Source organism: Ictalurus furcatus, chromosome 9, assembly GCF_023375685.1.
Source record: "Ictalurus furcatus strain D&B chromosome 9, Billie_1.0, whole genome shotgun sequence".
NCBI lineage: Eukaryota > Metazoa > Chordata > Actinopteri > Siluriformes > Ictaluridae > Ictalurus > Ictalurus furcatus.
The window spans coordinates 17,260,586-17,287,500 of record NC_071263.1 but is presented as its reverse complement, the minus strand read 5'-3'; the positions used below and the strand labels follow the sequence as shown (position 1 = coordinate 17,287,500).

The 26,915-nt window shown below is 39.6% G+C and overlaps 1 protein-coding gene across 1 annotated transcript in view; it reads right to left on the bottom strand.

Moving 5' to 3' along the window:
- LOC128613038 (neuronal PAS domain-containing protein 3) overlaps positions 1 to 26,915 on the bottom strand; it is a 250,812-nt gene that overhangs the window by 104,813 nt on the left and 119,084 nt on the right. Inside the window, exon 4 of the mRNA XM_053633577.1 lies at positions 9,837 to 9,919. Coding sequence (XP_053489552.1) covers positions 9,837 to 9,919 — 83 coding nt within the window. The remainder of the gene's footprint in view (positions 1 to 9,836; positions 9,920 to 26,915) is intronic.

The following is a 26,915-nucleotide window of genomic DNA, read 5'->3' as shown; positions in this document are numbered from 1 at the left end:
ATTATTGTTAAGTAAGAGCTTAACTGTACGTAAACAGAAGATGGTTTCCCTGCTAGGTTCATATTTCTTTCTCAATAAGACCTGAACTATAAAATTTTAAGTGTGACTGCAGCTTTAGAAAGTCGGAACTCCTTGCCTCATCTGCATGAGTGTCGGAGAAAAAGTATCTGCACCCTGTCCTGAGTGCTGCTGTCTTTTCTACAAGAAGGACATGTGTTGAATGACACAGAGGCGTGACAGATCCAAATATAGAGTGAGAAAGTGTGAGAGGGAGAGGATGAGTGTAAGAGACAGGTGGAGGCTGGACAGCATCATAAATGATGGTTTGTCAGGAACGTATCCAACCCAGAGATGAGATCAAGTGAATTCTGGTGCGTGTTGTAGTTTGTGTATGTGTGTGTTTGTGTGCGTGTGTGTTTATGGATATGTAAATTCTGCTCCCATTATGTTATGCAAGCTAGTGAACCACGGCAGGAAGAGCGCTGACATGTTTGCTTTCAACAGCAAATTAGTCAACAAAGGAGAAACTCCGGCATTACTTCGACAGCTGATCTAAATAGAGGAGCTAAAAGCGCAGTGTGCTGACCTTCAGCCCACTCAAATGGACTCTTCTCTGCACTTCTGTGATGGACATGTTAACAAACATATTTTTCTCCACGTCCACACATCCTAACAAGTGATGAAAATGTATGTAGCGCACGCATGAGACTAAACAAGACTAAAGCTGACGGAGTGGACAGAGCATTTACATTACAGTAAAATATCATACTCATTATGAATTTATATATAACTTTAGACCTAATTTGCAGTGGTAATACAACCAAATCTAAAAATATTTACAAATTACTCACCTCTTTAAAAAAAAAAAGGACTGTTTATGCTTATTCTACAATACAGCAAAAAAACAAACAAACAAAAAACAGGCACATAATCAAAGCATGTTAAAATATTTAATGGTATGACGCCATTTTTCTCCATCAAGCGTATTTGTTTTTGGTTCGATTTACACTTCTCCATATTGATATGTTTGTGTACATCAAAAGCTCCTAACACTTTCCTGAGTGTTCCACCTGCCTCTGTGTCATGTGGGTGAGCTATGTTATTGAGTGAGAGATAATGTGATACATGATGTTAAATTTATTATATAAGATGAAAAAAAAATCCAATACCCCAAAAAGCCTAAAAATATATGAATATGAACATTTATACATTAGACAATTTAATAATTATTAATTTGTACAATTTTATTCTAGACAAACTAACAAGGAAATCATTCTCTGATCATCCAATTTAGTTGTCTTCCGTGGTCTTCCAGGCCTTTTGGTGTTGCTGAGCTCACCAGCGCATTCCTTCTTTTTAGGAATGTACCAAATTGTTGGTTTGGCCACTCTTAAACTTTCTTCTATCTCTCTGATAGGTCTGTTTTATTTTGCTTTATTTATTTATGTATATAATAAATTAGCATAATGATGGCCTTCTTCACTTGAATCAGCACCGCTTTGGACCACATATTGAAAGTTCCAGAACTTTTATCTCCTTAATTTGTCATGAAATAACGAGGAAGCAGGCCACACCTGTCCATGAAACTGCTTATTAGGCAACTGTCCGATTACTTTTGAACCTGTAAAAAAAAAATGGCTGTAATTCCTAAATGGTTAATGCAATATTTTTGTTAAAGTCCTTTAATTAAAGCCAAAAGTCTGCACTTCAGTCACAATTTGATTACTTAATTTCATATCTGTTGTGGTGGGAAAATACGGAAAATTGTGTTACTGTCCAAATACTTATGGACCTGGCTGTATATTGTCTGTGGTGTTACTCAAGAAAATTTGGCACGATTTTTACCCATTTTATGGGCCCCCCAGAAAATGAAGCAACCTTTAAACACAATTCTGAATATAATAACGTTCCATTCACATCTACTGATGTGTCATTTGTACAACGGCATGTAAGTCACTAATTAGTAACAGCAACTGATGCAAGATATGTACAATCCTAAGTAAAGCATGCATAACAGCCTTCTGTGATGAGTTCTATGATCAGTTCACACACTAACGGGGCGACCCTAGTGGACGATTGGTAGAAATCATATAAAATTCCAGTGAATTCCAGCAGGTAACTATACACACTCCAGCGCAAAGTGATACACAACAGCGTCTATCTGAGTCCAATGAGTACAGAGCAGCAGAACTTACACACTGTGCAGTTAAAGACACTGAATGCATTCGTCAGAATAGACATCTATACATGCAGGCATGAAGACACACACACACAAACACACACACATGCAAACACACGCAAACACACACACACACACACACACACACAAACACACACACACGCAAACACACACATTCACACACACACACACACAAACACTCCTACACACATTCACACACACACACACACAAACACTCACACACACACACATGCAAACACACACACACACAAACACACACACACACACAAACACACACACACGCACACACAGACAAACACACACACACACAAACACACACTCACACTCACACACACACGCACACACAAACACACACACACAAACACACACAAACACAGACACAAACACATACTCACATACACACACGCACACACAAACCTACACTCACACTCACACACACACACGCACACACACAAACACAAACACACACACATACACACATGCACACATGCACACACACAAACACACACACATGCAGACACACACAAACACACACAAACACGCACACACACTCACACACACACATGCACGCACACACAAACACACATTCACACACACACACACACTCCTACACACATTCACACACACACACACACTCGCACACACACACACACAAACACATGCACACACACACACTCACACACGCGCACACACACACTCACACACGCACACACACAAACACACACATGCACACGCACACACACAAACACACACATGCACACGCACACACAGACAAACACACACTCACACATAAACACACACACTCGCGCACACACACACACACAAACATGCACACACAAACACACACGCACGCACAAACATGCACACACAAACACACACAAACACAGACACAAACACACACAAACATTCACACACACACAAACACACACAAACACATGCACACACACACACTCACACACGCGCACACACACACTCACACACGCACACACACAAACACACACATGCACACGCACACACACACACTCACACACACAAACACACACATGCACACACACGTGCACACACATGCACACACACACACACGCACAAACACACACAAACACATGCATACATACGCACACGCACACACATGCGCACACACACACAACCGCACACATGCACACACGCGCACACACACACAAACACACACAAACACACACACGCGCACACACACACAAACACACGCACACGCACACACATGCACAAACACGCACACACACACACACACACACACTTTCTCTCAATGACTGAATAGAAATCCCACATACACAAACACACGCACACACACACACACACATACACACACACACTCTATAGAGCAGCACAGTGAGTGGCAGGTGGGTGGGACAGACGTCTAAGCTCTGCTGCATGTGAGACAGTTTTGTCTGGAGACTCAACACAAAGCCTATTCCCAACATTTTCCCAATTAACCTCCATTATTACGGGGTCTGTGCAAATCCAACAAAAGCCATGTGACCTGCAGTCAATAGAACGTCTGATGGATGATGCGTGTGACTGGCGTGGGACGGCCCCTCTTCCTCTTAGACATTACCAGGTGAAAAATGCCTTCATTCCTCGCTCTTCTCTCTACACGGGCTCGGCGTGTCGTCAGCAGTAAGAGGAACGCTGGAGTGGCGATGGCAATTGGTGCGAACCACAAATCAACCTGTGATTACAGACTGTGACAGCTGCACACGCACGGTCTCAAAGACACTGCCTCGCACCTCCTTGAAGTTATGCAAATGTAAACAGCTGTCATTTCTGAAGCCGTCTTCGCCGTGCTTTCCGCCGACGTGGAGATCGAAGGCTTCTGAAAGCGACTGTGCATGTGTGCGTTTTTAATCTGAGCCCCATTATCACACACAACACTGAGTCGAGAACAACAAAGATGACAGGAACAACAAACAAGCAGGGGCCAAAAACACACACAAAGTGAACAGGAGTTGAGAAAAGATCAGGCCTTGAGATCGGGAGATGTGAGGCGTATTAGGAGGTGTTTGGAGTCCTCTGACCTCAACTCTCTACAGGTGTGGAAAGAAGCTCACATGCACGCGTGCACAAGCACACTAGCTGTAATTAAGCTTCTGTGTCGACAAAAGCCACCCTTCATCCTCAGAGAAAACAACGCTCTTTTTCCCCCGTCCTTTATCATTAAAACACATCAAAAGAAAAAGCTGCTTTTATAAGCAACACACAGCATGAGAACTAATCCCGCCTATGCAGAGAGACTAAAGCAAGTTCCAGCAGTTTTGTTTACTGCGCCTCTTAATAGATCAGATTTGCAAAAATGCTGAAATTCCATAAGAAAGCAACTCACATATATTTAAATACATTTCTACTAGGCTTCCTTTCGGTTTTTTGGGGGAAAGGCAACGTAATGAAAGAGGAAGGCAATGAGACGAAGAAGAATCCTGGATCATCACCTGCTCTCTAATCAGAACCACCTGGTTTTCTCTCGCGGCGTAAGATTAAGGACAGGCTTGTGTTTTTAATTACGCTGACAATCTTTTCACTGCCATCAAAAGGAGGCGGAAGCACAGAACGCTATTTATTCCTTTCTTGATCTCGCTCGTTCTTTTCAAAGTTTTTCAAATGATGTTTCCATGCAAAAGATTTTTCATCCTCCATTGTTTCTAGGTAACAACAACAACAACAACAACAACAAAACAAATGCACATATACAAGGTGTCCTAAAACTAATGTTCGGGAATCTAAAATGTTTTTTTTTTGTACTGACTTGATTTGCGGACCAACCGAGAAGTGGACGTCCACGAACATCCACTGACGAAGGTACGACCAACGGGGTGCTGGCAAACATAGTCCCCTATGTATGGAAACTTTTGGGTCACCCTGTATTGCACAGTTTACTTGCAAAAATTGAATTCCAAGTTGTTACAAATAAAAGAGGGATAAATTATAGGGGAGATTAACAGTACAGTGTATATATATATACAATATATCTATATCTATATCTATATCTATCTACCTATATATCTATAATTATATATATATATATATACACGTGAGAGACTATATATATATATATTTATATACACACACACACACACACACATATATATATATATATATATATATATATATATATATATATATATATATGTATATTAAACAGTGCATGTTAAGAGAATAATAGTGTAAATATTAGTGATACAGTGCACCTCCACTATGAGCAAAGAAGGCTATAAAAAAAAAAGGCTGTCTTTATTGTTTAACCTTTTGAATTTTTTTTTTTTTTTTTTTACAGAAATACTCTGCTCTCATGGATATCAGATAATTACAAACAAAACACAGGTTTATCAAAAAAATATATACATATATCTTTGTTAAATACAGGTGTGCAACAATTATTGGCACCCTTTTCGTCACTACTTTGTGCTACCTCTCTATGCCAAGATAACAACTCTGAGTCTTCTCCTATAATGCCTGATGAGGCTGGAGAATACATGGCAAAGGATCTGAGACCATTCCTCCATACGGAATCTCTCCAGTTCCTTCAAATTTCGAAGTGCATGCTGGTGGGCTTGATTTTGTGGTCAGTAAACCATTTTTGTGTTGATTTATGTATGTTTTGCATCATTGTCCTGTATGATTTGGATCAATTTCCTGTTCGTAGTCACCCAGGTGTACTAAAAATTTTAAATATCAATGGGAATATACTTCAAATATATTTTTCTCATATGAATTCATAGGGGTGCCAATAATTGTTGCATATATTTTTATATAAACTTGTGTTGTGTTTGCAATTGTTTGATATCCATGAGAGCAGAGTATTTTTGTGAATTTTTTTCAACAATACAGATAAACAATAAAGACATTTTTCACAGCCTTCTTTGCTCCAAAGGGTGCCAATATTAGTGGAGGGACCTGTAATTGTGTGCTTCCAACATTGTGGCAACGGTTTGGGGAAGAACCATATACGTGTGTAATGGTGTCCTATGGCCATATAGTGTGTCACAATATCCATGATATTGCAGATTGTCAGAGTGTAATTCCTGGCAAATTGCTTTGGTATATGAGCAATACTTTGGGCCATTATTTTCCTATAACAGCATTCCCAGTGTGTTTTACTCCTAACATAGCAAAGGAACATCAGTAAAACACACACACACATACACACACACACACACACACACACACACACACACACACACGTGTGGGCTGGGCAATATATCAATATAATATCGATATCACTATAACTGATTATGTGATACACTTTTGGTATGGTATTAATTAATGTTTTTATTTATAACAAATTAAATGGTACTGAATGGACGCTGCTGATTTGACATATTTTGTTTAAAAAACTTAATCTTCTTCATGTTTGTAGGGATTAAAGAAAAGTATCGTCAAACTCAGTTGAACTTTTTTGTTTATTTTACTACTGTTTTGCAGACAGTTTGTTAGCAAAATAATATTTTGTGATACGCATCGTGTGCCGTAGAAATGCCCTCAATGCCTATGTGTGCATGAAACAAAAAACATAGGCTCCAGCTTCATTAGCCCCATGTTGTTCAACGCACCATTTAAAAGCAGCCTTATACAGGAAATACCCTTGTGTGTATAGTTCTGTCATGACATTAAACACTGTGTAGTGGGGGGGGGAGGCAGAGAAAGAGAGAGCGAGAGAGAAAGAATGAGAGAGAGAGAGGGAGAGAAAGAGAGAGAGATAGTGAGAGAGAGAGAAAGAGAAAGCAAGAGAGAGCAGCTGCATCCACATAGCTTACATGTTAAATCAGCTAATTGATTATCTGTGATGACAAAACTGGGTGGTTTTCGGTATTCAGTGTATCTGTGGGTAAACAAAGAGAGACAGAGAGAGCTTTCTGGAGCAATCCTGTTCCCCAAGTCAAACATTTTTTATAGAAAATTGTAGGGAAGAAAAAAAACAATTAAATATATTTGCATTATCTGTATAATAATAATAATAATAAAAAAATCTATGGGTATAAAATATGCATAGGAGACTTTGGGTTTAATACCCATTTGGAATCAACCCTGAAGCAGTCATAAGGGTGTGTGTGTGTGTGTGTGTGTGTGACCCACACTTCTCACTACAGGTAAGAACCCACAGTGCAACTCATCACCTTTCTCTTTATTAAGCTCTATCAAACACGGACTAATCTGTCTAAAATTAGAGGCACACTCAACAGGTAATGACTGCCTCGCATCCATTATTAGTTCATTTTCCCCAAATCAATCACTAGCCGAGCATGCTTTTTTTTTTTTTAAATGTCATCCTTAAACTTTTTGCAATCAATTAAGCAGAAGATTAATGGGGACAATTTGCCAGGAACAAGTCCTTCCTTGAAAAGGCCACGCCTCGACAGACTTCCCGGGCTGGTATTGATGTTAATTATAAATTTCCACTTCCCTGTCAGACACTTAACCTGTCGAAGAGGGAAGAGCGGCGGCCATGCAGGGACCACGGCATGCTATTTAAATATTCCTAATCCGCTTTCCGGACACAGGTGACTGGTATAAATTGCGGTTTCTGTTCGGTGTCATTTAAAGAAATCTGACAGGGCATTGGTGCTCTGGTTCAACATAGGGGAAAAAACGCTTTTTTTTTGTAGTGGAGGGAAGAAAATCCCCTCCCTCAGCTCCCCTGAGCGCTTCTGTCTACTAGCACATCGCAGGTAAACGCGCTGAGGTGTCACTTCTAATTTACCTCATGTTTAATAGCAGGCAATGATGCCACATATGTCTGTCTCCTCTGTCCCCTGTCACGTAGTATCTGTTCTACGCTGTGATTTCATAAAAGATGTCTTTCCCTGAATGAAAATGCAGTGTTGAAATGGAAATCAAAGCAATAGATTAACATGTGTTTGACCTCAAAGATGCTCCAAAATAAAGCGACAGCCAGCCTCTGCATCAACATGAGGTAAAATCTATCCAGTATTAATCTGGACGTCTAACGGCAATATTGAGAAGTGATCAGATTTCATTTAAACCACAGTGAATCTCAAGTAATGATAAAATAATAAACAGTATCTCGTTCATGCTAACACATTACCTGGATCGATCTAATCAGTTTAGTTTAGTTTAATCACCTGTCAGAAATAGGTATAAGCCACACAGTAGCTCAGGACTGTAGTTCATATTAGGTAAAGCTAAGAGACCCAATTTTAACAATAAATCTAGACAAATATACAGAACAACATAAACAGCTTAGCAGAAGAGAATTTCAGCATCTACCCCAAACTTTCTCAGTTACAAAATCAAGTTACTTAAAGATGCAATATTTGAGTAATAGCAAAAAAAGGAGAAGAAAACAAAAAGCAAGGCTGCAGTTTTAACAGCATGTGGGTTTTTAAATTATATACCTGAGGACATATATTCTATGCTCTATATAGACTGTTCCTGAAAGATGCTTACCTCAAAATATTCAGGATGACACTGAATTCACTCTGATTTCAACTCACCCATTCATTTCTTATGCCTGGTATACAGGCAACACTTTAATTATTGGCACCCGTCACTCAAAACAATTTGTGAAACTACTTTCCTTTAACAATCATCCATCCATCCATCTTCTATACCGCTTCTCCTTTTCAGGGTCACGGGGAATCTGGAGCCTATCCCAGGGAGCATCGGGTACAAGGCGGGGTACACCCTGGACAGGGTGCCAATCCATCAAAGGACACAATCACATACACACTCACACACACATTCATACACTACAGACACTTTGGACATGCCAATCAGCCTACCATGCATGTCTTTGGACTGGGGGAGGAAACCGGAGTACCCGGAGGAAACCCCTGCAGCACGTGGAGAACATGCAAACTCCGCACACACAGGGCCACGGTGGGAATCGACATGCATGGTAGGTTGATTGGCATGTCTAAAGGGGCCGTATTGTATGAATGGGTGTGTGAATGTGTATGTGATTGTGCAATGGATTGGCACCCTGTCCAGGGTGTACCCTGCCTTGTGCCCAATGCTCCCTGGGATAGGCTCCAGGTTCCCCGTGACCCTGAAAAGGATAAGCGGTATAGAAGATGGATGGATGGAATTTAAGAAGTTTTTTTTTTTCTTAAAAACAGTATGTTTTCTCTCTGAAACATACAATATATGGTAATATATTGGCATATAACCTAAAGAATATTAAAACCATAAGATTTTCAATATCCATCACCAATGAGAGACAAAACACAAAAGAGACAGATGATATTTAACATAGCAATAATAATAATAATAATAATAATAATCATCATCATAATAATAATAATAACAATAAATTAAAGAGAGTACATTTTTCCAGGACAAGCACACATGAATATTGCTCTCACACAGATACTACAGGCTCTGTGTCGATATTCTCTTCATCAGGTTTCAATTTTGAGAGTGCTGTTATTTGTTTTATATATACGTTTCTGCTCTAAGTATTTCTCAGGGTGCCAATAATTCTAAATAGATCCATGATAATGAGTCACCTGGTACTGTAAACACTTCAGTGTAAATGACATGCTTCATTAACGTATTTTGTTTATGGTGGGGAAGTTTTAGAAAGCTCAGGTATAGTGAGGTCCATGTGTTAGTGTACAATGGAAGTGAATTATATGAAGGCGTGTACCTGTAGGATGTGGCTGCCCAGGTGAGGCTCAAAGATCTCTGAGGCGACTGCACTAGGGCTCCTCCTTCGCTGCGAGCCAATAGCTGAGGAAAGGAAAAACATAAATCAGTTGCAATATGCGGTGTGTGTGTGTGTGTGTGTGTGTGTGAGTGAGAAGGCGTGCGGATGCATGCGTGTCCCTACTTTAGTTCTTCCAAATGAACTTGGGAATGGAATTTGCCAGTGTGATTTAAACAGATATGGTAAACTGCTGAACAAACACTTCTTGCCCCAATAATACTAAGTCCCTGCTACAGTAAATAGACAGATGCAAATCACAGCTTACTTATGACTTGTGTCCATGCTCGTGTTGCATATTCATCTAAATGCAGCTCCGCAAAGCCTGCTGTTTATATGAGGGATAATACCGGCACAGTTATTCAACAGCGGAGCACCTGGAGAATGACACCCTTAGGGCATTTTTTCTCAATGTCTCCACTTTAAAGCAGACTCAGGCACTGAGAGCGGTGTAGCTAAAAAAAAAAATGGCCTGGGGTGATTTCAAACTTAACAGACCTTGTCCCACCAGAGCTCATTATTGAGAATTTTATAACAAAGCTCTGTGTACTTAATTTTCCAAGCTTAGCCAGGCGTTTGGGTAATGTTGCTGAATTAAGTGCAATTAATGATGTAATAAAAGTGCTGAATGGCTATTAAGGATTCTGAAGGACCAGAAGCAAACAGAGCCGTGCAGAGAGGGATGCAAGCAGGGGCGTGTGGGGCAAGGGGGCAGATGGCAGGGCCCTGGAGAGGGCAGAGGAGCCGAGGACAGACTGTGGAATGAGAGGCTCCTGTCCTTCAGAGAGGCTCAAGGAAAACACTGCTATCTCCCCTCTGGTTACGCTCTCAGCACTTCATTCTGAGTCGGGCCCAGAGGACACGCAAGGCCAGAACAGCACGAAGCATGAGCAAGGGGACGAGACAGAGGCACACAGAGCAGGCGGGTCAGTGGCGGCACTGCAGGACAGAGAACAAACAAAGCACAGCCAGCAGGACAGAGTGCTAACTCACAGCAGAGGGAGCTGTTACACCCCGAGAGAGCAACCCAGCTTGGGCAGAGAGGGCACACACAGTTCAGATATATACACCATGGGTTTGTTTCCAGAACTTTCTACACATCAAATTCTCACACAATCGAATGCTTATGCTTGTTTATGGGTTAAAAGATTCGTTTCTCCCCGGTCGTGATCTCCCATGTCTCTTTTTTTTTTTTTAGCAAAGCATGATATATCACAGCAGTATAAATCTCCGTGCCTTAGAGCTTTATCTAGCTAATGGCCTTCACATCAGTTCTGTCAGCAAAAGAATTATTCAGCCTTAAACTGAAAATTTTTACAGCTTTATTAATGTATGCTGAGTTATTGGATCCTTGGATGATTTCAATTTTTCATTCGAGCCTGAGCCTGAATGTAAGCAAAAAGGCAGGAAAGGTTGTGTGAGAGAAAAAAGTGAAAGTAACTCACAATTCAAGGAAGGGGAACCCACCAAGCGTAAAGCGCATACACATAAACATAAACCTCATTACTGAATTCCATCCATTCAATTTTTTGGCATTCGAACAGCATGGATATCCAGTATTTTGTATATAGTACATTGATTATTGCAATGGAGTAATGTTATTTACCATTTTATTATGTAATATACTCTAACTGATTTCAGATTCTATCCATTACTATTCATTGCTAAGATAACTGTTGGGATTTGACTAATTTATTGTTAAAAACCCATCAGATATCTTTAATGCCATGAGATTTTGGCAAAACAAAGTTCTCTTGTTTACATACAAAATGTTTTAGCAATATATTTGCATAAATGTATGTGCCCTGTCCTTAAATATATGTCCACTGAGTCTAATTTGAAATAAATAAATCAATCAATCAATCCTTCATGTTCTGTGCTCATTGTAGCTTCAGATTTCTGATCTTGGCTAACATGAGTGGAACCCCACGTGATCTTCTGTTGTTGTATCCCATCCACCTCCATTTTAAGATGCTTTTCTGCTCACCATGGTTGTAGAGAGTGTTTTTTGGCCTTCCGTAGCCTTCTTTGTCCGCTAGAACCTGTCTGTCCGTTCTATTCTGACCATCTCTCATTGACAAGATGTTTCCACTAATAGAACCTCTGTTCACTGGATGTTTATTGGTTTTTTTCACCAATCTGTGTAATCTCTAGAGACTGTTGTGTGCAACAATCCCAGGAGATCTGCAGTATCCGAAATACTCAAAGCAGTCCATCTGGCACCTACAACCATGCAATGTTCAAAGTCACCGAGATCGCATTTTCCCCATTCTGATGTTGGATAATTGCACGAATGAGCAGGTGTACAAGTGTTCCTAATAAAGGCCTGTGAGTGTGTGTATAAACAGAATACAGCAATGTAATCGAGGCTTCTGAGGCTGCAGGAAGTGAAAGAACAAAGAACGTATAACTAAATATATAACCTATGGGTTTCTTGTGTCATTGTTGCGATTTAGTACATATATTAACGCTCTCATATTCATAAACACACACAAACACACAACTTAAATCAGGCATCTCATATAGGACGACAGAAGAAAATATCAAAGATGAAAGCACACTTGACCAACTTCAATTATTATCCTCTCTATCGTCATGCAGACTCAGAGGAGGAAATGATTCTTCTTTGCCTGTACAATAGCCCTCATCACAAGGATCCTTGCCTTTGAATGAGCACTGCATAGAAATCAGGCACCGATTGCTCTGAGTGCTGCACATTCTTTGACCTTGGGGATCTTTTCAAACTCCAAACTAGATAGTGGTTAATACTTTATAATAAAGAAGTTAAAATGTTAAACTGGGCCCTTTCCATGAGGATGGGAGGCCAGAAACGAGCTCTTCCGCTAACAGAGCCGCGCTGCTTTTAATGATGCTGGCATTAGTCATTCGGAGCAGTGCTTAAGCTACAGATGGTCCATTGGCCTCATGCTGTCTCACATCATCGCAGACCCCCTGTGACATCCACATCCATGTGCCAAATACAGTACTGGAGAATTTTTTTAAAATTTTTTTTTACAAAGGCTAAATTAGTCTGATGAAGCTAAAGATGATAAATGTGACATTCAGAGGTGGTGTGCAGGTCATTCCGTGTAATCACCTGCTAAGCAAAGATTTTCACCTGATTTTATAAATTAAACAATGCGTCTCAAAGCAAAAACCTTGATTTGACCTTCAGTGAGTTTAAAAAAAAAAAATTTGCATAAAGCAGGACACTAATGGAATTATGATAAAAAAACGTAACGGAACAAACCGTGAGAGCCGAAAGAATGCTTTTTCCCAACATCATCTTCAGACTCCTCTAAAGTCTGGGAAATTCCTCCTCTATTCTTTTTGCTTACAGAGCACAAACAGGGGAGGGGCTCTCAAGCCTAATCTCTGCCTCCATCACAATATCCAATCCCCGCCTACATACACACTATATCTAGCACTGTGTGACCTGGAGGCAGTCCAGAGCAGGCATATGACAGGTCTGTGTGAAGAGGACACGGCTGAAGATTCAGTGCTCCTCTACAGGTGCCTGAGCGGCCATGGAGATGAATATAATTACATATCGATCCCAGGCATTATGCTCTATTAATCTGCTTCATTTCTGCTCCGGCCACAAATGATACACAAAGAGCGAGCTGGCAGAAGTTCAGGGGCTACACAGAGGCTGCTCTGTCACTGTCCCACGTCATACGTCTTCCCCGCTTTAGTGCCGTCACACGGCAGGTTGAGCAGAAATAAAACAAAAAGCAGGAAGGAAGCACAGCCGAATGAATCAAATACTGCAAGACACAAACATGGTGAGAAATATGATTCCACGTGGGGTTTTTTTTTTTTTTTTTTTAATGCAAAAGACTTTCATTATTCAGCTATTATATCTCAAAGTGTAGTATTCGGTAACTCTGTTTATTAAGTATTTATTGTGAAACCAATTGTAAAATGGTTCAGTATATTGAGTGAGGAATAGGAGTTTAAAGGGTTAAAAAGCTAAAGGACTATTTTTGTTGTGTTGTACTGTTGTATATATTTAGAACATTATGAGACTTCATAGGTATTAAACAGTAATTTGTTGAATACAGGTGCACTTGGGGCGTTCTTCAGTTCTCAGGCTGAAATTATTCAGTTTAAAGTATCGCCATTTCTCCCCTGCGGGATGGCAAAGGTGCATTATTCAGAAGTCCTTGACTCGAATTCATGTAGATGCAAATGGCGTAAGGACTACCCTGATACAGAATAATGCCATTTTATTATGAGAAAATATCCGTTTCCATTTAACATTTTCAATATTTAATGCCGGTGCTTAATACTGCCATGCTACAAACAGCATTCGGTGCAAGAAAGCAATATATGCAATTTGATTCTTGGTACCGTGGCAATTTCAAATCGCAGCACTATTTGAAAGTCAATTTAACTTTTGGTTTTATAAGTCAACATTATTGCTATTGTTAATTTATTTCTCATTTAATGGGAAATTGGCAACATGGCCCCTGACTGTCATTTTAAATCTGCAATAATTTCGTCTGAAGCTTAGCATTCTTATTCCCTGGTCTTGGATTAGCAGAGCTAAATGGCAGCCCCTTGCTTTACCAAAGCTCAGGGGCAGGTACTGTTACACAAATTGCCAATTCAATTAACAGAGTGTAAATGCTCAACTGGCAGCTGGCACAAGCGACAGCTATTTTGGCAAGTGTCAGCCTTAATTCATCAAGCTGTCAAAGTGCTCACGGTCGGGAGCCGGTGGACACTGTCAGCGCCTACAACGCCACAATGGTGAAGTTGTATAATCCGGCTACACACACACACACACATACACAGATGCGCACACAAACACACTCAACACACACCCACACACCCAGGAAAAGCATTCACCGAGGGGCTGCACCAATTGACCAGGCCTTCGCCTGGGTTTTAGCAGCACTACGGATGTGTTTTCATCAGCTTGGGAAGATCATTCGCTCACATCAAGAGCTGTTGTGAGGGCCACAACAAAAGAGCGAGATTTGGATCTTAGATCCGCTGTGGTAACTGAATCAGCGCTATGAGCTCAGAATACTAATCTACCACTAGATAAAGCACTCTGACTCCAGCCCCTCGATTAGTCCCAAGACCACAGCGAACTTACTCAACATTTTATATAGAGAACATTTTGGTGTCTTTTCAGCGCTTAAAAGAAACCATGGATTTGAAAACCATTAAGACAAACCCTGCTTAGAGAAGGCCAGTTTGTCTGCCAACAAAGGAATCTGTGCCCATTTATTGGTGATGGAAACCTGAAATGATGTTTACGAGTTGAAATGATTTTTTTTTCCCCCTTCTGATTCTAATTACTTTGATTTAGTGCTTAACAGCGCAACAATGTCAGATTTCTCCCCTGTTCTCTCCGTTCATTTGCCTCCATCTTTCCTCCATGTCTCCTCTCATTAGACAGGCTAGCTTCCTCACAGAGTGAGACACAACAGGGCTTAATTGATAGGCCTCTAGACACACTCCAATTAGTGCTGAACGCAACACCATTCACATACACGAATACACACACACACACACACACACACACACACACACCTACATACACGCATGCATACACCAAGAAAATCTGCATTATATTGTATAAATGAGTTTTATTCCTACTTCTCTATTAGTGCAGTAAAATGTTGCATAAGGAGATGTAGGACTTTCATAATTCTTTCATTCATTTGTATGAGGGTAATGAAAAAGACATGCACTTAGAAAGACGCGAAACGAAAACGAGGCTGTTTCTTTTCTAGCAGAGCATTAACACACACCACCTCAAAACTATCACTACAGAGAACGTTACCTTCAACATGCTGGATATTTCAACAGCAGAAACTAATCCATTTCTACTGCAAATCCAGCTGCAGCTTAGGGTAGGGGTCAATAAAATTACATATTCTTCCCTCTACAGTGGCTGCTTCTCCAAGGTTAGTCTTGACTTGCAAATATGAGAAGCCAAATCTTTCAGAGGTTACGCATCCAAAAAGAACAGCTCGGAGCGAAACATGCAGCTGAGGAAAATTACAACATGACTTTTATTTGCAGTCAGACTTCTATTCGTCTTGAGATGAAAGAGTGAAATATTAATCAATATTTTCAATTTTGAAAATTTCAGTTTTGTTCCAAAACGAAAATGTGAAAGTCTACAGTAAAGGCCAACTAAAAGAACATAATAAATAATTGACTGTCATTATTAATCAATTAATGCGGTGTTTATTAATGTGGAATGCAATTTCTACATTTTCAGACCCTGTTTGTTCTACATTCACTGCTCTGATTGGATTCATGCATTTGTTCTTAACAAGTTATTTACCTACTAAAATGACTGTACGGAAAGCCAATCAACCCTGTATTTACCATATCCACATTCCCTGTGCTCTCATTCCTATTCAAAATGTACATTTTTTCCTTTCAGTCTGTAACCCATCCATAATATTTCCCCAGAGTAAAAGGCACTAAATAATTCAGCGACCGATAATAATGACGGTTCCTGATCACACACTACTCACATGTTCCTGAAGTCATGGCCATGATGATGGAGGTTGAAGCATTTGTTTTAATTAGCTTCTTTTAATGCCTTCGACTGGTTTAAGTTTTCATGATGATGAGTTTAATAATCCATGTTCATCTTTCTCCTCATTTATACCATTAAATTTTTAAGCAGCTTCGTTCGGCATTAATGACGGCACTTACAGAGATGCCCTACACACTTTTTCATCCTCACTTTGTGCCACTGCTGTCTGTCTGCTTCTGGCTTATTATTATAATACGAGTGGAATTCAGACCTGACAAATTGTATAAAATGTATATTTTATTGCAATTTATAAATTACCGGAAAGGCTGCGATTATAGATTTCATATTTCATAAAAGAGGCACAGTTTGAGATTGTTTGGCAGAATATATAGTGAACAGATCCTGCTAGCTCTTGATAGCAGCTAACTCAGGCAATAGTGACCATCAAATAACTTAACAGATTGATGATTTGTGATCTATCATTTATCACTGTTTAAGAATAAATAAATAAAAAGTAATTGTTGGCAAATTGGCTATGGTATAAGAGGAATAACATCTAGGCTCCTGAGTAGCACAACAGAAAAGCGAGATTGGGAGATCAAATCGGGATTACGCTCCCATGGTCGAGAGTCCAAGAAAGCTAAACTGGCCTTGCTCTCAGGGAGGAGGCGGGGGGCGTACTCTCTCTCCCAGCGACACTAGACAATCATGGGCATCTGTTAGCTCATGCATGTGGGGAAGTGGGCAGATAGCGCTTTCCTCCGAGTGTGTTACGCTGCCCCCTGAAGTTGCATCTTGTAGTCGGCTGGCTTCACGTGTCTCGGAGGAAGCATGTGATAGCCTTCGCCCTCCCTGGCTGGTCGTGTGATAGGGGAGATCTAACTGGAGGGTGGGAATTGGCTGAGACTAAATTAGGGAGGAAATGTTTATTAAATATGCTGTGCTGAAATGCATATTTAATACACATTTTGCAAGAACTGTATTCACTGAAATGTACTTTATGAATTGAAACTAAAGTCTAAGTAAAAGTATAGCATGTCACACATTTGAAATGTATTAAATTAATATATTTTTAGAATATTTTAATTAAGTACATAAACATGTCTGTATATTTACAACATACTAATTATTAATAAGACTATTACTAAGACTAGATTATGAATTAATTAATTCGACGCTATATTTAAGTACAATTAATTAATTTTTACCAGAGCACTGAAATCAAGAAAATAATTCCAAAATCTCTTCTGCACATACAGTTTAAACAGCTTCATTAAAAAACATTTTTAGAAGAAAAAAATTGCATATTGGTGTAAATTGTGCTCACAAATAAATAAATAAATAATTTTAAATAAATAAATAAACAACAACAACAACAGCAACAACAATACTGTTGACGTAGTATAGGTTGATCTGAGTAAATGCTATATTCAGATATAAATTTCAGAACTGTATTACTATTAAATCTAAAGGTAAACTAAAGGTTTTCCTTCCCTCCAAATGTATTAAGACATGCTAGTGTTAACAGTAACCTGTATGTGCACCTGACACTTGCTGTACTTCTGTCCAAATAGAACGTAATTACACGAATTTGGATAAACTTGCATTAAAGCTGACAGAAGGTATGCTACACTTTTCAGTCCTAAAACGATGTAGGCAACTTAAAATATATTTGAGAAAAAGCTCAAATAAAGTGCATACAGACAAAAAATAAAATCATATAATCATATGACTTCAGGTAAACAGGATAAAACATGTCACTAAAAGCAGTCTAAAATATCTGCTAATACAGTGACAATATTAGTGTCTGTGATGTGTCTGCATCTCTACATATTTCACATATGTACAGGAAATGCACACATTTCAAGTCAAAATCTGCAGCTCTGTAAAACAGACATGATTACATCTTGAGGAAGCGCTCAGTGAAAGATAATTGCCTATGGAAAGCTTCTAGTGGCTCTGACGTCCTCGCTCAAGTGATTTGGTATTTATCAACCTGCCATTTCCTCTTATCGTGGCCAGAAACCACTGTATCAGATGGTGATATAAGAGGGCCAGGACAGAGACATGCTGCATGACAAGTACTGTCCACTCACGAGTCATCAAAACCATCAAAACACACAGTGGGCATGAGAGAGAAAACACGACACACAGAACCATCATCCAAAGAATCATGAATCATTCAAAAACAATGCTTTGGAGACACAGCCACCCCCATGCAAACAGATCTGAAAAAGCAAAGAAGAATCAAATTTATAAAGTGAAAAGTCACTTGACAAAGAACAACAAAGAAACCTTTCTTATTCACCATTTTAGTGAAAGTTTCCAATATTAATGCCATGGGGTCCCGAATCCCGGGCGTTTACAAGAGTTCTTTCTCAATTGTTTACAAATAATTTCTGCATCAATTAGTAATGCTACCTGAGATTTCATTAATGTTATATCTATTGCTCTTTGGGTTGCCACCTGTCCCAATTTTCCCAGGACTGTCCTAGAAAATATATGGTTTTTTGCTTATTTTATATGGCTGATTGTATACAGCTATATTTTATACATCTACAGTATATTGCACAACTATCACACAAGCTATCCAGAACTGGTTGCCAAAGACAATAAACGCAATATTGGTCCACTGCAGTGTCCTAACAGGCTACTTGCTTTTACTCGTGACGTATGTTCACAATCATCATCCTCTTTAGTTGATAACTTATCAACTTCTCTACAACAATTATTCATTAGTCACAGAAGAACCGCTTCGGATGTGCATGCTGCAACTAAAAAGCACCAAAGCCCACTTCAATCTAAACGCAAAACAAAGGTAATTTACACATTTATGGTCAAGAATGATTCAGCTGAGGAGGATAAAACTGCTGAAGCTGAAATGACCTCTGTATACCACGGCATGCACCATGGTCACAACTACTAAGGTAAGCAGATTTTCGGTTGAATAAAAAGACAGAGACTATAGGCCTACTTAAGCCCCCAATTCTCAAAACATTAGGTCTCTAAAGGGACAGTCCATCTTTTTGTCTGTCAGTCAGTCAAAGGTGGCAACCCTAATTCCTGCTTATAGCTCCAGACAACAGATCAAGACATTCCTGATGGTATGACTCCATCAGGTGATCTTCTCTTGGTTTCCCCAAAACGCAGTAGACACCCATGAGAAGTGAGTATATGAGCGACAAAAATATATTCTTTAGGGCCTGTGATATTAACGTATATGTTAATAAATTGGCATGTACTACACCTTGCACAACTGCATGCTATAATACTGTAGTTACTATTTAAACAACATGATAGTTGCAAGGAATAAAACACGATGAAGCTTGCTGTTATAGGAAAATAATCAGTGATGCTGTAGTGTGACCCTGATACCATTATTTTCCTACAGTGCAAAAGTGCCTTGCTCCCCTTATACCACATCCATATGCCAACAATTTATATTTTTTATTTATTAAGAAATGACCCCTCATACTTTTTATTCTTCTATAGATACATTTAATGCTGTGGAACATCCATGAAACAAGTTATCACTTCAGTTATACGCAGATATAAAGAGTCGTTCCCCTACCAGCACACAATATTCTGTCCTGAAGACTATCCCATGCCAAAAAATTAGCAAAAAGGAGAAGAATCCTTCCAAATATGTTAAATAAATGTCTTTTCTTTTTTAAAAGCTTCAGGACATTGAAGGACTATGAAGGAATTTGTGTACTACACTGGAATTTTTTATTTCCATAACCAATAAGGTCTGAATAAAGATCATTTTAGCTGCGAAGGTTAGTTCAATGTGGCTATCAACTGGTACTCTGTTTAATTTTGCTGAAAATACTAATGTCAACACCACTCTGTCACCTTTCTAAAGGATATGTTAGAGTGCTAACAAGAAGTTACCAACTCTGACTGCTCCGAAACGCATATGGATCGCTGAATCCTGGGAGTCCTCTATGTTAAATGCATCTATCGATATCTCCCTCCATTGAGGACAGGCGGAAAAGGACAAGATTACTGACATTGAGAAACATGAACCTCAAGTTCAAGGGGCATCGCAAGTGAATCAATACAGTGGAATGTGCAAAAGAAAATAATGGAGAAAAAAAAAGGATCTGATTTAATTTGGAAATGCATTCATTATGGCCAACTGCATTAGGGTGAGAGACAGGCCCCCCACGCTGGCCTAGAGCAGAGCCATGCAGATAGACTCAAAATCCATTACTGAAGTGCACTACTAGGCGTGTCCTAATAAACTCATGCAGCCTACAGAACACACTCACATTTATGGAACCTTTAAAACACACACCAGATCCACTGTGCTCCAAAACATATGAAATATATTGATTCTACACTGTTTGACGCTAACTATAAATGTCATACTGTACAGCTAAAAGTGCTTAGAACATATAATAAATATAATTAACAAAGGATTTTATAACAACTGCCTTTATAGAATGTGAAGCTGTTTAATGACATTGGCCTGAATGAGGCAGGTTTGATGATTTCTAACGATAGAATGATGGTGGAAAGTCTGCATTATTACCCGCAGCACATTCCAGAGGACTGACATGCTTGGCATAGAGGATCCAAGATCACTGCTGGAGATGTGTAAATCTTCACGCACACAGTTTATGTTGGCCAGTTCACTCAAACTGCTTAGCAACGATGAGTGCAAAAAAAAAAAAGTTATTCTGTGCACAATCTTACACTTTTCTACTTCTCCTGTCTGGTTTTCTGCAATCCTTTCTGTCTTTTTTTTTTTCGGAGCGAAACAAATAATGCTCAATGTCACGGTTGAGCGTGTGTCTGTGAGAGGTTAAAAGCATCAAGGCCAGTCAATGTAGCATGAAGTCTGTGCCTTACGGAAGGTTTCCTCTCTTAGTGCTCAACTGCAGCATAACCTGTGTATAACAGACAGGATACTATCACATAGCCACCTCACACACATTTGTATTTCTGTAGCTAAGTAATGTTGCAATAGTCCCTTTCACAATGACGTCGGGAAACTTCCGTCTTTCCGCAAAGCGGTGTAAACGTACTTCCGTTTTACCTTACGCGCGCTGGATACTTCAGGAAAATGCAGGAACGTGCTAACTAACAACACGAAAGGTAAAGTTTAGAATATTAATGTTTATGTATTTACAGGTTCTTATATTTTGATTCTTTTGATAACGTTAATGATCATTTCCAGTTTATCGTTCTTTAACGTGTAACTGCCTTGGATGGGAAAGTAGGCTAGCTAGCAGCAACAAGAAAAACATGCATCTCTTTCAGCCTGTGTTGCGACAAGTTTACCAACAAGTGTTAACGAGTGTTTACTTTTATATTAATGTATAATCGCACAACATTAACCATAAATACGTTACTGACTTTCATCTAACAATACACAATCTATAGCTAACATCAGTAATGTGGAAACACGATTGAAACAAGAGTTTGCGGTCTGTATTACAGTAAATTACTCAAAAATAAGGACTTAAAGACTTTCTATTTGCAGAAGAGAAAGCTAACAACTACCGTTATACTAACTCCTCCGCTAACATAAGCTGGGCTGGATAATACAAAAATGCTTAGCTTCATAATCAAACAGGTACTGCACAATGAAGAATCTGTATCCTTTATCAAGTTTAGGACGTTTCGTAAGTGAAAATTTGCTGCAAGTTGCTGTACAGCATCTAGACGTATTTCTGGCAGATGTAGAAGGGACTGGGTAAACTCCATAGCGTTCCATTGTACTGGCGGAAGTAACCATACACTGCTTTGAGTCAGAACGGAAGTTGTGGGACGTCATATGAAAAGGGTCTATTGGCTAATGGACACAACTTGTAATTTCTGATCTCTAACTAGGAAAAACAAAACAAAACAAAACAAACAAAAAACCCCACTTCCTCAACTTGGAATTCCTACTGCGGAACTCGGGATGGTCTTCTCAACCTTGAGTTCAGCAAGTGACATCAAATCAACATGGCTGCTCACAGTACCAATAGTCAACAAAGTAGCACCTCTTACCTTTAAAATGTGTTTGCTTTAGATCAATCAACATACAGACATATTAACTGATTAAATATATAACACTGAACACACAGTTCGCTGTTTTGAGGAAGTAAATATACATCATTCACAGTTAGCTGGCTACCTTGTTGGTAATCAAAGACAAAAATGGAGGTGTCCATGATTGTTTCCCACTTTGTGGCTTGAACACATGGAGGTTGAAAATGACCTTCCAAGGTAAGTTGGATGTAGTATACTGCTAGGGGTTTACTCCAAACATTTTTCCTCATTTTGCTTTTGTAGAAAGCGTATTTATTCATGAGGATGAGTCAAATATTTCAGTAAGGTCAAAATGATCACTTATTTCTATCATGTGGACATTTACTGCATGTTCAATCAAAACTTCAAAACTGAATTCATGCTTTTATCATGGAAAGCCGAACACATGATATGCCACGGAAGTCATGAGTACACTGTTGCTAAGCAACTGTGAAACATTTATCTAGTGACTAAGGCTAACAATTTAGTTACCTAGCACATCTTTTTTTACGAACGGTAAAGGCAGAATAACAGGAAACAAGACCAGACTGTTAGGAATATAAACATTTCCCTCAGATATGATGGTAAATTACACACTCCAATCAAGTATGACTAAACCTAATGTTTAATGTTAACGAAGATAACCGAACATCCATAGCCGCCATATTGAGAAACTTCGCAAACATTGCATCACAACATTTGAACTTGTGAATACAACAACAGCGGGCCGTCTAAATTGATTCTTTTTTCTTCCTCAAGTTCCTCAAGTTTGGTCTTGCCAATTCCCACCCACTAGCTTCCTCTTCCCTATCATACAACACCTACCAACCGGTGAGGGTGGGGCAACCACGTGTTTCGGCTAGAGATGAACCGATGTATTGGCCGATAATCGGTATCGGCTGATAAAGGCTATTTTTCCTGCTATCTGCCATAGGCTGATAGTTTAAAAACATCTGACGATCAGGGCCGATTATATTCTGTCAATCAAAAGAGGGCGGGAAAACACGTCGATTTCGTGCTGTGTGTAAACATGTCTCTTGTGTCGAATGATGACAAAACTGCAGTTTGTAATCTCTGCACTGCTAAAATTTTACACCAGAAGTCAATTTAACTTCTGCGTCGAGTCAATCCCTGCCCCCCGCTGCCTGCTCGCCCTCGCACTGAATTAAAGCGCCAGTACACCGTTGAAAGATTTAAGTTGAAGATGAATTGACAAAAAAAGTATATATTGCACAGAAAAATATATTTGTAGAGTAGTATATTTCATATCCAGTTATATGTATAAATATATATAAAAAAGTTGATATTATATATAACCAGTTTGATGTTCAGTGATGAAGAAATGCTTTTGTTTGTGGTGAGTGAATGAGAGATTAACAGGAGGTTTTTTAGAATTCAGTCAATGTTAATATGAATTAATAACATTCAATAAGTTAAGAAATCTTACTTTAATCTTCAGAATTTAATTAATGTGTTAATGTCAATTTGTGTAATGTGTTTTCTATTTATGAGACCAGTTACTGTGAAACAACTTGCTGAAATGGAGAGAATAAAGTTTTTATTTGCATTTCTTTCAGAATTCTTTTAAATGAATCATTATTAATTTAAAAGAAGGCATAACAGGCAGAACTTTCGGTATCGGTTATTGGTATCGGCTAAGAAATTTAGTATCGGTGCATCTCTAGTTTCGGCCAAGACATGTGAAGCCAACATTTGGGTCTCTCTTTCAAACTACTGTCCTGCTGCATCACAGGGTGGAGTAACACACTCGGAGGAAAGAGCTATCTCCCCTCACCTGCATACATGAGCTCACAGATGCCCACGAATGGCTAGTGTCGCTGTGATCAACAAGGGAGAGAGAATATGCCCTCTTTCTCACCCAGAGAGTCTCCTGATCTCCCAATGACAGGGCGCATACAACTACCACACTTGAATGCACACAACACACAACATACACACAAACAGTGTTCAAGAACAATATTCATTCACACACGTGCACACTGACTGTCCTTTATTACTGTCCTTGAATCACAACACATTAAAATCAACTTATAGTAGAGCTTACTGCATGCGTGTGTGTGTGTGTGTGTGTGTGTGTGTGTGTGTAATAGAAGAAAGGATAGAAGGAGAGGTATATGACAGTAAAATGTCCTGATAATGGATACTGAAGGCTACTGAACTAAAAAGAAACAGAAAAGGATGGAGGATCTCTTCTATGGCTGGATGAATCAATGGTTAGAAGAAAAGAGTGAAGGTGACTGGAAGAAGCTTTAGTGTAACATAGTCGTGGAAACCAATGAGCAGTATAGAGAAAAAAGACAGACCGAGAGAGAGAGAGAGAAAGAGAGAGTGAAAGAGAGACAGAAATGAATGAGGGTGTAGAGGCTGGAACGTAGGACACGTTTCAGACATCGAAAGGCTGATGTTACAGTCTGCCAAACGACATAATGAGGCATTGAGGCAGAAAATATTAGAGCCTGGGGAATATTTGGGGGAGAATAATTAGGAGCTAACCTATAGTGGCATGCTAAACACAGAGACTGATCTACATACCTGTACACAACTGGAGTCTATGGAGCTTCACCAGCGGAGGGCTACACACTCTAGCCACAGTGACGCACACATAAGGCTCTTATTAAGATGTAGTGTAGGAGCTCAAGGAATAAGTTAATGCCAATGCAAATGTTAAATGCTAAAAGAAGGCCAGTGGTGAGACTGAGGCTGAGCATAAAGCCATTTGTGAATGTGAGTATAAAGCAGTGACAGCTATGTAAGAGTGTGTGAATTTAGAAAAAACAAACAGATTGTGTTATATTTTCTAATTACGCTCCCTGTAGTGATTTGGTAGATGTGTAAGGTTGGTTTCCTGACTTCATCCATGTTAATCAAACAGCGCTCGCGCTGATCATGCTGCCAAGCCGTGCAGAGTGAAAGAGAAATTAAACTCTTGGATGACTCAACCCTTTTGCAGCTAAGGTCAGGAATTATGTCCTGCGTAGAAAAAAAATATTTTTGTGAGAATTCATTGCATCTCAGGACCAGGGCTTGAATTTTTCATTCCGGTGATGTAATAAAAATATGCACAATTTCTATTTTTATCTAAAAATAATAATAATAACAATTTGATGTGTGTTCAAATGTGGCGCTAGGTGGAGCTCCACTAGAAGAGCAGAATACTGACCACTGCATTTAATCACCACAGAGAGACAAGAATCATGTTTCGGTCTCTCTCTGTGTGTGTGTGTGTGTGTGTGTGTGTGTGAGAGAAAGAGAGAGAGAGAGAGAGAGAGAGAGAGAGAGTTTCAGATCTGTGTGCAGGTCCAGTGTTTGTGCTCATGTCCTGACGGAGCGAGAGCAGGCAGGAAGCACTACTGGGAGAGAATGTGCACACTAAAAATTAATGAACTCTGAACTCCTCGCTGCGCTGCTCCTACAAATTGCATTGCCTCACAACTCGGGGGCATGCTGGGTGGTTTGATGCCTTCCCCACTGTCCATCTTTCTGCTGAGCCAATTTTCATTTAAACCTCATTAAAAGCCTGAAATGAACATTTTGCATTAGTTGAAGTGTCGGGATCCGTTGACTATCCATAGAACAGGGTGTTAGAGAAAAAAAAACTGAGATGGGAGAGGAGAGTGTAGGGTGTAAGAATTAATTATAAGATATTAGCATACAAGTCATCTCATTGCAAGTTGAGTTAATGGAAGAATTAGTTCCATCATGTGTTAAATAGTCAGAGCTGATCTAGGAGCATTTCTTCCATTTATTACACAAAGGTCAGTTTATAGGGTGGCAGGGCAGAGGTGTACATGGTCACAGAATGACAAAGGTCCTCACGGTGTTTAAAACTACAATACAGCACCAATTAGGGGATAAAAAAGCAGATTATGGTCTGTGTTAGCATTACAACAGCATGCAGTTTTGGCATACTGTATCCTATATCAGAGTGATTTAATTAAGATTGTTATCAGAGCTTATTGGAATGCTGCATTATCTACAAGCAATATCAACCCCAGCAGCTCAAACATAATGAACACGCTTCAGATTACACGTTAGCAACTCCACCTAATTGGGCTGCTTGCATGAAGTGCTTTTTGTCTCTCATTTCATTACAGCCTTAAATGGCACTGCGGATGATGCAGCATTATCTGCGAGCAGCAGCAGACTGCAGGTGAAGCGGCCCGAGCTCTTATCACTCCTGGCCACTTATCGCTGCTCCTCTCCATCGCCTTCTGAAGGTCTTGCCCGATGCCGCTGCCTGTAATGGAGCTCATATGCAAAAAGGTGTTCTATATGGGCCTTGACCCCCACCTTCACCCACACCCACAAACCCCACCGCTGAACTGAGCCAAAAACACACCAGGTTTGACTACAGAGGTGCTTCTGAAACTGGGTGGGGGTTTGGGGGAATATTTCAGCAGCAATGTTGTAATTCCCACCCTCCCAACTTCATCCACACCCTCTACCAAAAATAAAAAATAAAAAAT